Source organism: Sinohyriopsis cumingii, chromosome 14 (assembly GCF_028554795.1).
Source record: "Sinohyriopsis cumingii isolate HCF-2022 chromosome 14, ASM2855479v2, whole genome shotgun sequence".
NCBI classification, from domain to species: domain Eukaryota; kingdom Metazoa; phylum Mollusca; class Bivalvia; order Unionida; family Unionidae; genus Sinohyriopsis; species Sinohyriopsis cumingii.
In genome coordinates, this window is record NC_142974.1 from 113,572,011 (window position 1) to 113,585,008 (window position 12,998).

The 12,998-nt window shown below is 34.4% G+C and overlaps 1 protein-coding gene and 1 long non-coding RNA gene across 3 annotated transcripts in view; both read left to right on the forward strand.

The window, feature by feature from the left end:
• Positions 1-12,998, forward strand: part of LOC149784629 (uncharacterized) — a 441,350-nt gene that overhangs the window by 157,821 nt on the left and 270,531 nt on the right. The window lies entirely within an intron of this gene.
• Positions 1-12,998, forward strand: part of LOC149784632 (uncharacterized) — a 300,236-nt gene that overhangs the window by 35,609 nt on the left and 251,629 nt on the right. For both annotated transcript variants that reach the window (XM_089932690.1, XM_089932691.1), the window contains exons 7-8: positions 3,166-3,442; positions 8,213-8,286. In XM_089932690.1, coding sequence (XP_089788816.1) covers positions 3,166-3,442; positions 8,213-8,286 — 351 coding nt within the window. The remainder of the gene's footprint in view (positions 1-3,165; positions 3,443-8,212; positions 8,287-12,998) is intronic.

Below are 12,998 nucleotides of genomic sequence, written 5' to 3' on the forward strand. Positions count from 1 at the left end.
AATATTGAGATTCTTGTGAAGAAAAGCAGCAAGGGACATAGTTTCGTTTATTGGACATCATGTGTCAATTTGAGTATGTCTCTTGAAGGAAGATATGATTGCGGTTGTCATGTGAAATGGGAAGAAGAAAAAAACATTTAGAAGGTTATGATATTTTGCTACACCTTATTGAACTCTGGTAAAACTTTCTGACAAAAAGACCCCAGCTGCCTTACTGAGACATTCTTGTCAGAGTTGGCAGGTCTGACACACACACACATATATACATGTGTGTATTCAGACTTCATTCCCTATGTCTGCTGTTTCCTTTTGATACTGAACTAGTAGCATACTTGACCAGATGGGTGCAGTCAATGTTGATTTTTTCTTAATTTGATAAGCATAAAAGCTTGATTGGTTTGACTTTTTTTGTACCAAAGAATGAAATTCACAAATTTTTATCATTACACTTCTGAGCTTCATATGCAGTATATATTTGTTGTACTAAAACTCCAAAACCAAATCTATTCTTGTCTCTTTCAAGGGAAAATCATTCTAAAATAAGCAGATTTCCTGTGTTATGAAATTAAAGACACTGATAAAAAATAGCCACACATGGTAAAGAAGGGCTGCCCACCAATTTCTGGCTGCGTCAGATGTTCTAACTATATGGTACAAGGGACAGATGGTCTTGCATTTGGTTTAGATATGGAATGATGACATCCATGCAAACTGGAATTTGAGTTGAATTTTACCATTCTTAAACCGATGTGATAATGCCATGGTCATCAGAAATTAATTGATGTTACACCTTTATATACGGTGTTTTTAAAAAAAGAGACCCTGGACAGGTGTGTTACTGATTAGCATGTTGTTGCATTGTCTCCCTTTGATTTTGAATGTAAGGGATTGATCTTGACAGGTGTTCATATTGTGGCAGCTTTGTTTTAATCATTAAAGCCACTGCTGTCTCTTGTCATCATAGTTTTTTTCTTTGTACTTTTTATTTTGGGAAGTTTTAGAGGTTAATCATCCAAAAAATTAATTGCCTATAAACATGCAAACTTAAATAGGCAAAATCACAAAATTTAAGTTCTTGGAGGCAAAACCATGAATTTAAGTTCCCTCAAGATGTGTTACTTTACAAATCCTTCAAAACTGAGACCCACAAAAATAAAACATACCACAGTATTCCTTTTTCATATAAATTTACATAGAAAGCAGGGAAATAAATATTCAATGACGTAATCACAAAGTAATTTCATTTATGTATCACATAACACAAACCTGGTATTAATCTCTAGTCTGAGTTGGAGTATTTTGAATTACATACTTTGTTTGTGACACCAGTATGGAATTATAATGTGCTGATAAGAAACTTGCTGACTTAGATGTTTGCATCAAGCACAAAAAACACTGCAATAATTATGCCACATCAAGTCCTGAATATTCTCTTTTAATATTAGTTTTGTACAATTTTCATGTGGAGTCAATAAATAAGAATAAATGTTATTAGTATAAGAAAAATAAATGCTGTTTGTACAAGACTGAACATGTGATTCAAAATCTCCTAATTCACACGTGTGTTATGTAAATAATTCGCTTAACAAGAAAAATAAGTTCAACATTCTTAGAGCCACATACAATCAGGTCTTATCATGAGCTCAGAGTATATCAGATGTTCTAATGCAAGGGACAGATGGTCTTGTGTTTGGTTCAGGTATGGAATGATGACATCCATGCTAACTGGAATTTGAGTTGAGTTTTACCATTCTTGAACTGGTGTGATAATGCCATGGTCATCAGAAATTAATTGATAGTGCACCTTTATATACAATGTTTTAAAAAAAGAGACCATGCACAGTGTGTTACTAGCTGATTAGCATGTTGCTGCATTGTCTCCCTTTGATTTTGAATTAAAGGGATTGATCTTGACAGGTGTTCATATTGTGGTAGTTTTGTTTTAATCAAAGATTAATCCCAAAAATTAATTGCCTGTAAATATGCAAATTTTAATAGGCAAAATCACAAAATTTAAGTTCTTGGAGGCAAAACCCTGAATTTAAGTTCCCTCAAGATGTGTTATTTTACAAAACCATCAAAACTGAGACCCACAAAAATAAAATATACCTCAATATTCCTTTTTCATATAAAATTCACATAGAAAGCATGGGAAATAAATATTCAATGACTTATTACATAGTAATTTAATTTATGTATCACATAACACAAACCTGGTATTAATCTCTAGTCTGAGTTGGAGTATTTTGAATTGCATGTTTTGTTTGCGACCTCAGTATGGAATTATAATGTGTTGATAAGAAACTTGCTGACTCTGATGTTTGCATCAAGCACAAAAAAACATGCAATAAAAATGCCACATCAAGTCCCGAACATTCTCTTTTAACATTAGTTTTGTACAATTTTTATGTGGAGTCAAATTGGGGACATATTGAGCAACATCATGACAATATTACATTAATCTTGGCATCATACTGACCTGGTTTTTGTTTGCAACTGACAAGGTATCAGGTTTTCATCTGACTAACAACAATATCACATTAATCCTGACATGACACTGACCTGGTATTTGTTTCCAACTGGCAGGGTATCAGGTTTTCTTCTGACTAAGATTAAAGGAAAATACCAGACACAAATCATTGCGGGATGGTATAACTTCTAGAGTTATTCAAGATACCTCAGTGTGGAATTATAATGTGCTGATAAGAAACTTTCTGACTTAGATGTTTGCATCAAGCACAAAAAAACAATGCAATAAATATGCCGCATCAAGTCCTGAATATTCTCTGTTAACATTAGTTATGTACAATTTTCATGTGGAGTCAAAATCAGGACATATTGAGCAGCTTCATGACAATATTACATTAATCTTGACATCACACTGACCTGGTATTTGTTTCCAACTGAAAGTGTGTTTGTTTCCAACTGACAGGGTATCAGGTTTTCATTTGACTAATGACAATATCACATTACTCCTGACATGACACTGACCTGGTATTTGTTTCCAACTGACAGGGTAACAGGTTTTCTTCTGACTATGATTAAAGGAAAATACCAGACACAAATCATTGTGGGATGGTATAACTTCTATTGTTATTAAGAATGTGGATATCAATATCATGGAACTAACTGATCAGATTAAGAAATCTTTTTTTAACTACACAGGAATCTGCTGGCAACATAAACTTTGCTGAATTCATGTACAATGAGAGTTTTGAGGAGTACTGTGCAAGAATGGCAAAGAATGGCGAATGGGCAGACCACGTGGTGGTGGTTGCAATGGCTAGGACATTACAGAGAGATATTATGATCGTGACAAGCTTGCCTTCCTCAGGCAGTGATGACATTATTGCATGGGTTGTTGGCCAGGATAATTTTCAGGGAGATCCAATTCTCCTTGGACACATATGGGAACACCACTACGAGTCACTAGAACCCATAGGTAAGATTTTATATATATATATATATATATATATATATATATATATATATATATATATATATATATATATGCCAGTATGTGTGTCTACACACATGCACACACACATTACATGTGTTAATTTTCATGATTATAAAGTGTAGGTTCATTTAGTAAATAACATTAAATACTAACTTTCTTTATGTTTGTGAGTTTGTACTCTTTGAAGTGGTCATTATAGGAAAACACATTGCTTTGTTTATGTTTAGAAGTTACCATGTTGATGAGATACAAGTACCAGTCTTGTTTTTTTTTTACGGAAAACTAACCTAACCTTATTCCTGATTGGCTACCTGCTAAAGCACTTGACATTGTTGACAAGGAGTGATCTCAGAATGATTATTTGACCCTCGTTCTGGTTCTTTTTTCATTTTTTTAAATACTAAATGTATTTTTAAAAGAAATTGTACAGTTTTTGTGTGTAATGTATTTTAAGGTTTGATTCAACTTGTATTTACAATTGAAAGTTGATATCTAGAGGCATTGGTGGGCTTATTTAATTTAATTTAAAATTTTCATGTTTAGTATAGGCAAAAAGAGACACAATTTAAACTATTTTGAAGAAAAGAAAACCAATTCATGGCATTTATTGTGAATATCAGTCTATTCTGAATATTGACATTATAAAGAACAAACACTCAATCTGTACAAATCACTTTATTTAAAAACTAAAATAATCATAAATATTTCATAAGAACACAGTACCAGTTCCTTCTCTTGTACTCTCTGATGTCACACTCCATGAACTGTATGATATTGCTCAAAATTTATCATAATTATTAAGAAAGAAAAAATATTGACATCCAGAGTTTTATGTTGTAACATTGGCAGTTTAAACCGTATAAATGCAGATTTACTGTAATAATAAATTAGTGGAAAACCTGAACAGTATCAAAGAGTAAATGAGGAATTTTGTCCATGTGACCGATATACTTTGTAGAATTGTGTGGGTATTGAATGTGAATTATTTTTCTGTTTGCTTATTTTTTGTCATTAATTTTAAAGATATAAAACCAAGACTATCTCTTTTCATAACTTAATTCAAAAGTGTCAATTTCTGTTTACTAAATTGTCATTTCAGATCAACATATATGTACAAGAATATTGTTTTAAGAGTAAGATAAAATTTCAACTTGGGTTTGACTTGTCATTGGGGTATTTTATCAGAGCAATGATTGTGAGAAGACACATAAACAAGATGCAGAAAGACTTCAGAAGTACCAAGGAAACAATGACAAAGTAAATTTATTATTAAAGCTGAATGTTCACAACATTTCATTATTACCATATGCAAGAAATATAAAAATTTCAGCTTGACATAACAAGCAGTGAAGCTTTGGAAATAGTGACCGAAGACCAATATTAAAATGGTGGATGGTGGATATGTTTGGATGCATTGTGTGAATTTACTTGAAACAATATCAAAGATGAGTTCAGTTTTGAATTCTGTTTACAAAAATTATGCATAAAACGTAATTTAGGGCAACTTATAATTTCAGCATGTGAATGGCTCAAGAATATAATATTTCATACAAACATGAAGGGGGAGGTCACTTGATAAAAATGTACAGAAAGGCTTTCGAAGTATCTGGAACACAGAAAATATATATTTATACTTAAAGAAGAACGGTCACCCTACATTTTTATATATCCATATTAAGAAATATGCAGATCAACTTGAAATGACGTGAGGTCAAGATTTTGCAACAAGTGACCAAGACCAGTATTAAAAATGATGGACGGTGCATGTGTTTCAATGCTTCCTGAGAATTTATCTGAAAAAATATGAAGATGCATTCATGTTTAGACTCAGCACACATGAATTATGCAGAAAACTATCCATTTTTGTTTATTCCAAAAATTCTGGAAAATGCATCCCTTGTTGCTATCATAAGATCAATAAACTTTTCACATGGTTAGGTCTGGAAAATTTTATATTTTGGTCTGAACAAGGTCTGCAGTCTATTTCTAATTTTGTGGCAGGAACCCTGTTTTGAAATATATAAATTTATACCATAACGCTTTGCATGATGTCTTGTTGGTCTTAAACAAAAATCATCTTTACCGGAAAATCCACTATGGCTACCTCAGTGGCCTTCTTACAAATCTTGTTATCACTACTCCTCATTGGATGGTCCCATCAAAGGAGAATTTCATATGCAACTTTTTGTACAAGTCTCATTGGTCCAGGTAGCTTTTCTGACTATTAATCTCACTGGTCCAGGTAGCTTTTCTGACTATTAATCTCACTGGTCCAGGTAGCTTTTCTGACTATTAATCTCACTGGTCCAGGTAGCTTTTCTGACTATTAATCTCATTGGTCCAGGTAGTTTTTCTGACTATTAATCTCATTGGTCCAGGTAGCTTTTCTGACTATTAATCTCACTGGTCCAGGTAGCTTTTCGGACTATTAATCTCACTGGTCCAGGTAGTTTTTCTGACTATTAATCTCACTGGTCCAGGTAGCTTTTCTGACTATTAATCTCACTGGTCCAGGTAGCTTTTCTGACTATTAATCTCACTGGTCCAGGTAGCTTTTCTGACTATTAATCTCACTGGTCCAGGTAGCTTTTCTGACTATTAATCTCATTGGTCCAGGTAGTTTTTCTGACTATTAATCTCACTGGTCCAGGTAGTTTTTCTGACTATTAATCTCATTGGTCCAGGTAGCTTTTCTGACTATTAATCTCACTGGACCAGGTAGCTTTTCTGACTATTAATCTCACTGGTCCAGGTAGCTTTTCTGACTATTAATCTCATTGGTCCAGGTAGCTTTTCTGATTATAAATCTCACTGGTCCAGGTAGTTATATAAAAAATATATTTTTTCAACTTCTTCTCAAGAATGGCTGAGCCGTTTGTGATAATAATCAAGAATATTCTTAGGATATTCTCTGTCAAAATTGTATGTATGGCATCCCCACTGTCTGTGGTGTCAGTTCCACGTGAATCATTTGGAAATCCTATTTTAAACTTCCCTTAGTAACTAAGTTTGATTAAAACTTGCAGGGAATGTATCACAGTAGATGATTTGGTGCAATAGTGTTTGCTATGGCACTAGTATCAGTAGCATAGCTTCTATAGCAGCCATTAGGTAAATATTTTTAACTGTTTCTTCTGTTCATCCATGGTAGACATCTTTCTTAGGACTTACACTATTAAAAACAAAGAACAGTGTAGTTTGATACATTACAGTTTCTCTGATACATTTCTATGAAATAGTCTTACATTGCCTGTGTGTGTGTATTATTTGGATATTTAACGTAGCTTAATCAATTATTCAGTCATATAGCTATGCTGTCTCCACTGTGGCAGCTTACAGTTATGCCTAGCACTGGAAAACACTGGAACATCATGCCACAGACACGTAGTATCATGCTTCACCCTGTCACATTATCCTGACATCAGGCCTAACAGTCCTAACAATAACCTCTTAATCCTGAGTACCAAGTGAGGCACCTGTTAATACCATTTTTAAAAGTCTTTGGTGTGACTCGGCTGGGGTTTGAACCACGGCCTCCCACAGCCAAGGCAGACACTCCAACCACTTAAGCCACCAGAGGGGTTCCATTGCATATTCAATCTGCAGGAAATGTATTTTAATAGCAGCAATTCATGATCAACCTCATTTGCCTTGCTTGCCTCTTCTTGAACAGTCATAATTCCCAGCACCCACCACCCTTCTGGTGTATCAGTTGTGGAAACTGAATAAGTCATAAACACTTGCTTTGCCAGTTTGATTACAATTGTTGGATTTTTAATAATTATATAGGACTTGGAGAGCTGTGGGCTCAACATGTTGTACAAAAGACTCATCCCACATGTTTGTCTTGTACCAAGTGGATATAACAGTCTATTTGGAATTATAGACAAACTTTGTTTGGGACATGGCCATGAGTCAGCAGACTTATAAAAGAGATTATGAAACACCCTTCTTCTGCCATATAAACCTCAATGTCATTTATTGGATCTTCTTCAGATGGTACAGTTGCACTTTGAGATCATTGAAACTTAAGAATATCCCCCATAGTCACATGAAGATTTGGAATCTTTCTTTCCTTAAGTTCTGAAGTGTGTATGCATGGCATCCATCTTCATTGTTATAAGAATCCTTGCAGAAATTTAATGCTGCTAATAAAATTTAGTTTTCTGGGGGTGGATGGTAAAAGTAATTTTAATTATATAGCATTTGCCAGCCATTATTATAAAATTCCCTGCTAACAGCTCACTTTAATGGTCTGACCTTAGTGTGGGTACAATTCAGATACATGAGGTGTATCCTTCATCAATCTATGATGTGGAGATCACATTGTAATATGTTTTAGTATGTTGCATGTAATGGGAGGTTTTAAGTATGGGATAGGACTTTGGGACATTAACAGGTAAGCAATTCAGCAGTGACAGGTAAGTATTACATTATTAAAATCAGTCTTACACAGCAGCCACCATTCCTCACTTCAATGAAGAAAACTATGTATTTAAGGAAAATGCATTCTTAAGTGATCATACATATAATAGAATTTAGTATTCATGATAATGAAATAATGTATAACTAATTGTAATAAGTTTTACTTTAAAATCGTATGATGTAATATGTTCCACATTCTCAAGCTTCAAAGAAGAATGTACTTTGACTATATGACTAAATCTCTTTTAAGAAAGGTTTAAAATTATAATTATTATTATTCTAATAAACGCTTTGTTTGTTAATGCCTGCTTATATTGTATTTTTCAGACTCGTCAGGTGTCAAGGTAAAAGGTCAGAGGCAAACTGTGGGAATGATGGAATTTGATAAAAATGACACAAAGGTTTGTTTCAGAAAACATTGTAATGTTGTTATTCCTCTTGGTATTCAAATGTATTTATTTGAACTTAAATATCCAACTTTATGGAACAAAATATACATATTTAGAATAAGGAACATTGTCTTCTTTTACTCTGCAGTGTTTCCCTGTTGTTGAATGTAAGATGTTTATGTTGTGAGGATCAAAGTAGTATTATCTTCTTGCTAGTACTATGGACATTAATTGACTTATATTTCTTATTAATGTGATAGGGATTGTGTATACATGAATTGGATGTGCAAGTTATTATAGTGTTGATATTTTTTTCCAAAGGGTAGGAATAGTTGTTGTGAGTAGTGGAAGGGGAGTGAGTATTAATAACTTGGATGTACATACTATTTGAATGTTGATACACTTCCAAGGAAAAGGACAGTTTATATTGGAAAGTTTAGGGGGAGTGGGTAAGAATGAGTTAGAGGTGTGTTATTGGAATGTTGTTGAGAGAACAATGTTTATATTGTGAGGATCAAGGTATCATTAGCTACTTGCTGGTATTATATCATTATGGACCTTGCATAATTTATCATTCTTATTAATAATGGATTTCGTGTGATATTACATGGAATTATTTTGGATTTGATTCCTAATATAATCTTGAATATAGTTTCTCCTTTGAATAAATTACCCAATCTCATTACATTATGAATATTAGCCAGCAACGTCATGGATCCAGCCCTACTAAAAGATGTAAAATGTCTTATCCTGTCTATTCTGAAAGAGACAAAGGGTAGTAACTCTTGCCCATTACCTCCACTTGATGTCGCCAGGTGTTGCCAGTTTTTATCTTTTGTTGCTTTGCAGAGGACACATAGTGTGATAGCCTCTGATAATACACTGTTTTGTTTTTACATTGCTGGAGATCCAGTGATTGTTTTGGAATTATTATATGGAGGCGGTGTGGATATGAATAAATTGGATGTGCATGTTATTAGAATGTTGATACACTTCCAAGGAGTAGTACTAGCTGTTGTTTCGAGTTCAGGTTCATTCTTAGGGCAGAACTACTATCCTACTGGAAGCTTCTGGGAAGATGTTTCACATGACCATACATGCTGCGCCTGAGACTCCAGACCCAAACCAACATAGTTGAGATGTCAGTTATATGTAAAGGCGAGTGCTTTAGAGCACTCGGCCACCCTGGGCACCTGAAGAAATAGTTGGTGGTGAATGGGGAGTGGTTGTAAACAGATTGGATGTACATGTTATTAAAATGTTGATACACTTCATAGGGAAGGACAGTTGACATAGAGTAATGGAGAAGGAGGGGGAGTTGCATGAATAACTTAGACATGTGTGTCATTTGAATCTTGATACACCTTCTGTTGGAAAGACTGGTTTATGTTTATTAGTGGAAGGGAGTGGTTATGAATAACTTGGATGTGCTTGTTATTTGATTGTTGATAGGCTTTATGTTGGAAGGACAGTTAACATTCAGTTGTTGAGGGGTAGTGGGTATGACTAATGCAGGTGTGCATGAGACTAGAATGTTTTCTACAGTTCCATGTGGTTTGGTTCGGACAGGTGATATTTGGCAGCAGAGTGGTAATGGTAAGTTTAACTTTGATGTGCCTGTTATTAGAATGTTGTTATCTAACATAAAGTGTTGTTTGAAATAATCAAGATGTTAGGTTTAAATGACATTAAAATATTTAGGATTAAGAGTTGCCACCCCTTAGCTCAGTCAAATGAAGTCGTTCATAATTCCACTTTATTTGGACTGTACTTCAAAAGTAGCGATGCTATACATTCCAAATTTTTTTTAGCAACTAATCTAATAACATCATTCACACAGTTGGTATGCAAATTGGTCAGCTTAGAGGCAGGCAGGCTTTTCTAAGCACATCTGAGAATAAAGTATATGTTAGATAAAAATAGGACTCGTTGAATATTGGTGATCAGTTGGATCGCTCGAATACTGTGAAGGGTGAGCTTGAGTTGAAGACAGACACATCTGTTGCAGATTCCAATATTAATTGGTAAGAATATGGCACGGACATTTAAAAATTAATGTATATCAGTTATCACTTTTAAGAAGAATACTTGTGAATTTTAGGCCGAGTATAGCATCATATCAGATGCAAAATGAGGATAGCACGTCACAGAAGAATCAGCTACCAAACTACTGTATAGCATGGTATGGACTTCCTATGCTTAAAATCGTGACATCATGAAATATTGTAATCAACTGAGATCATCTGACCTGTTGATTTTGCTGATTAATGTCAGATTAAGTTACACACATGAAAAATGGCAGGGGTTCTCAGTTTGAGAGAGATTTTATATGGCTTTTAATGTGATGATCTCCTGCATACGACCCTGGCACTGTAACCATATAGGCAACTGGAGTGGTCAATTTCATAATAAACATGAACCACATATATTAATAAGCTTATATCATTGGCTAACAGTGTCACCACTCTGGAGACCAAATGTATCATTGGATTTGATCAGACTTGGAATATATGCTTATACATAAAAAATTTGGATGTGTTTAATAAAGACCAAACTTTTTCCATACTATTAAGGTAGTCATAAGATGAGTCACTGATTGGCTGAGCTTGTTACTGTTCTGGGAAGCATATAATTGTCTAATCTGATTTTAATGAAACTTACAATATATTGAAATCTGAGAAAGAGTTAAGTAATGAGATGCACACTTAATATTGTGTCTCACTGACTAACCTCTGGAATGCTATTTCTTATATGACATAATCTTGACCAGACTTTAAGTTTGACTTGCATGATCAAGATTTTAGATGGGCTTCCGAAACCAGTGAAATTCCATTGTATGATAATTGAGTTACTTTGCTTTGAAATGACTGGCTTTATCACCGTGCTGGAAAACATGTTAAGTGTGAATTTGGTTTCAGGTTTCTTTAAATACATGATTATATCTTACTCATATATGATAATAAACCAGAAGCAGGTTTATTAAAGGAGACCAGAAATCAAACTTTTCCTTTTACATATGTAATTCTCTACAGATGTTAATTCGACTGTTATGTTTATAAATTAAATATCGTGAGCAGGTAGTGATTATATTGCATGGAAGATACCACGATTCCATAAATTGATGAGTTTTTCCGAGTTTTCTTGAGACGACAGATCACGTGGTCCCATGATGCAATTTTATCCAGTCCTCGAATACAAGCATAAGCATGGCGAGCGAGACAGACACGAATAGACCAGATTTGGGTTGCACATTCAAAAGTTGTACTTGTCAGTGCTCAAATAAAAAAGACTTAGGCACAGGCCTTGGGCTGGTGACTTAAATAAACTAAAACCCTAACAAAAATTTCACAAGCCCGGACAGTTCATGCCTGTCAACTCTCAAGCCAGGTGAAAAACCTTCCGAGTTTTGGGGTATTTCTTCATCTACCTCCTGATCTCATAAAATCTCCCAATTTGTCTCAGATAAGTCCCCATTATTACATTATGTCTGTCAATTTTCTGTTATCCAAAGAAAAATAAAACAAACCATACATAAATAGATATAACGTATGCAATCCACAGATGCCTTATTCTATTTTTATCACTTGTGAATATTGTTGGGATGAAATCAGTGCCGGATTTAGGCATAAGCTAAACAAACTACAGTTTAGGGCCTCGCTATGTCTAAACTCACAGTCTGAAGGGGCCTCTCAGTTTTATTTTGTACTAAATATGGCCTCTGCAGCTTCCCATAGCTTAGGGCCTCGCTATGTCTAAACTAGAACACTGCAGACACTGTAGCGATATGACTGAAAAATTGCTAAAACTACATTAAAAATCCAAATCACACACACACTCACATCTAAAAACATAATAATTAATATCACACAACAGTTTTTTTCTTCAGTAAATAGAACGTTAAGATTAAATATTATTCATGTAAATTTCAGATGTTTTTAACAACTACAACAGTAATATAGTTAAAAAAGTTAAAAGAATAAATTTGTCACCAATTAGCTTAGGTGAATGATCACTGTGAATGCTGTAAAATTTTCTCTGCAAACAAAATCACATCTCCATTTCCGCCAAAGAAGCTCGGCCAGTTAACACTTGAATTCCTCCACCATATATGTAAAGTTTAATTACCATGATTAAATTAAAAGAAGGAATAAAACAAAATACACCATGCAGTATATGTGCCCCTAAAGAACTAATTCAGAATAAATATTTTATTCAATAAATAGTGTTACATGCATTAAGACTTAAACCTAAAGAAATAAGGTAGGGTATAGAACCTGGGGAAAACAGTTGCCACATGTATGGTAACTTGTGACTGCAGGTTTGAACTGTTAAAATGAAGTCCTAGGCATCGTAAGTTACAACAAAATAAGCATTGTTTAGTTGGGAATCAGTTGCTGGTGCTTACATACACATGCTGTAGAACATGGTTTCTTTGAGGTATATAAGAAGGGCAGTCCTTTTCACAAGATACATGTAAATGTAAGGATAAGGATTAACTGTTAATTAGTCACACTGGCTTTATTGTTTGCATACTTAAACCAAACCTTGAGCTGTTTTGCACATTAGTCAGAGCTGACCAGAATATGTAAAAGGGGCGTGTCCTGGGATAATAATAAGGTGTATCACAGGGAGAAATAGCATGTCCCATGGTCGTTAGCACTTTGGGGCAAGGGGTGGGGTCAATAGTCTCCTCCTCCCAATTTATATTGTCAGCCAGTTAATGT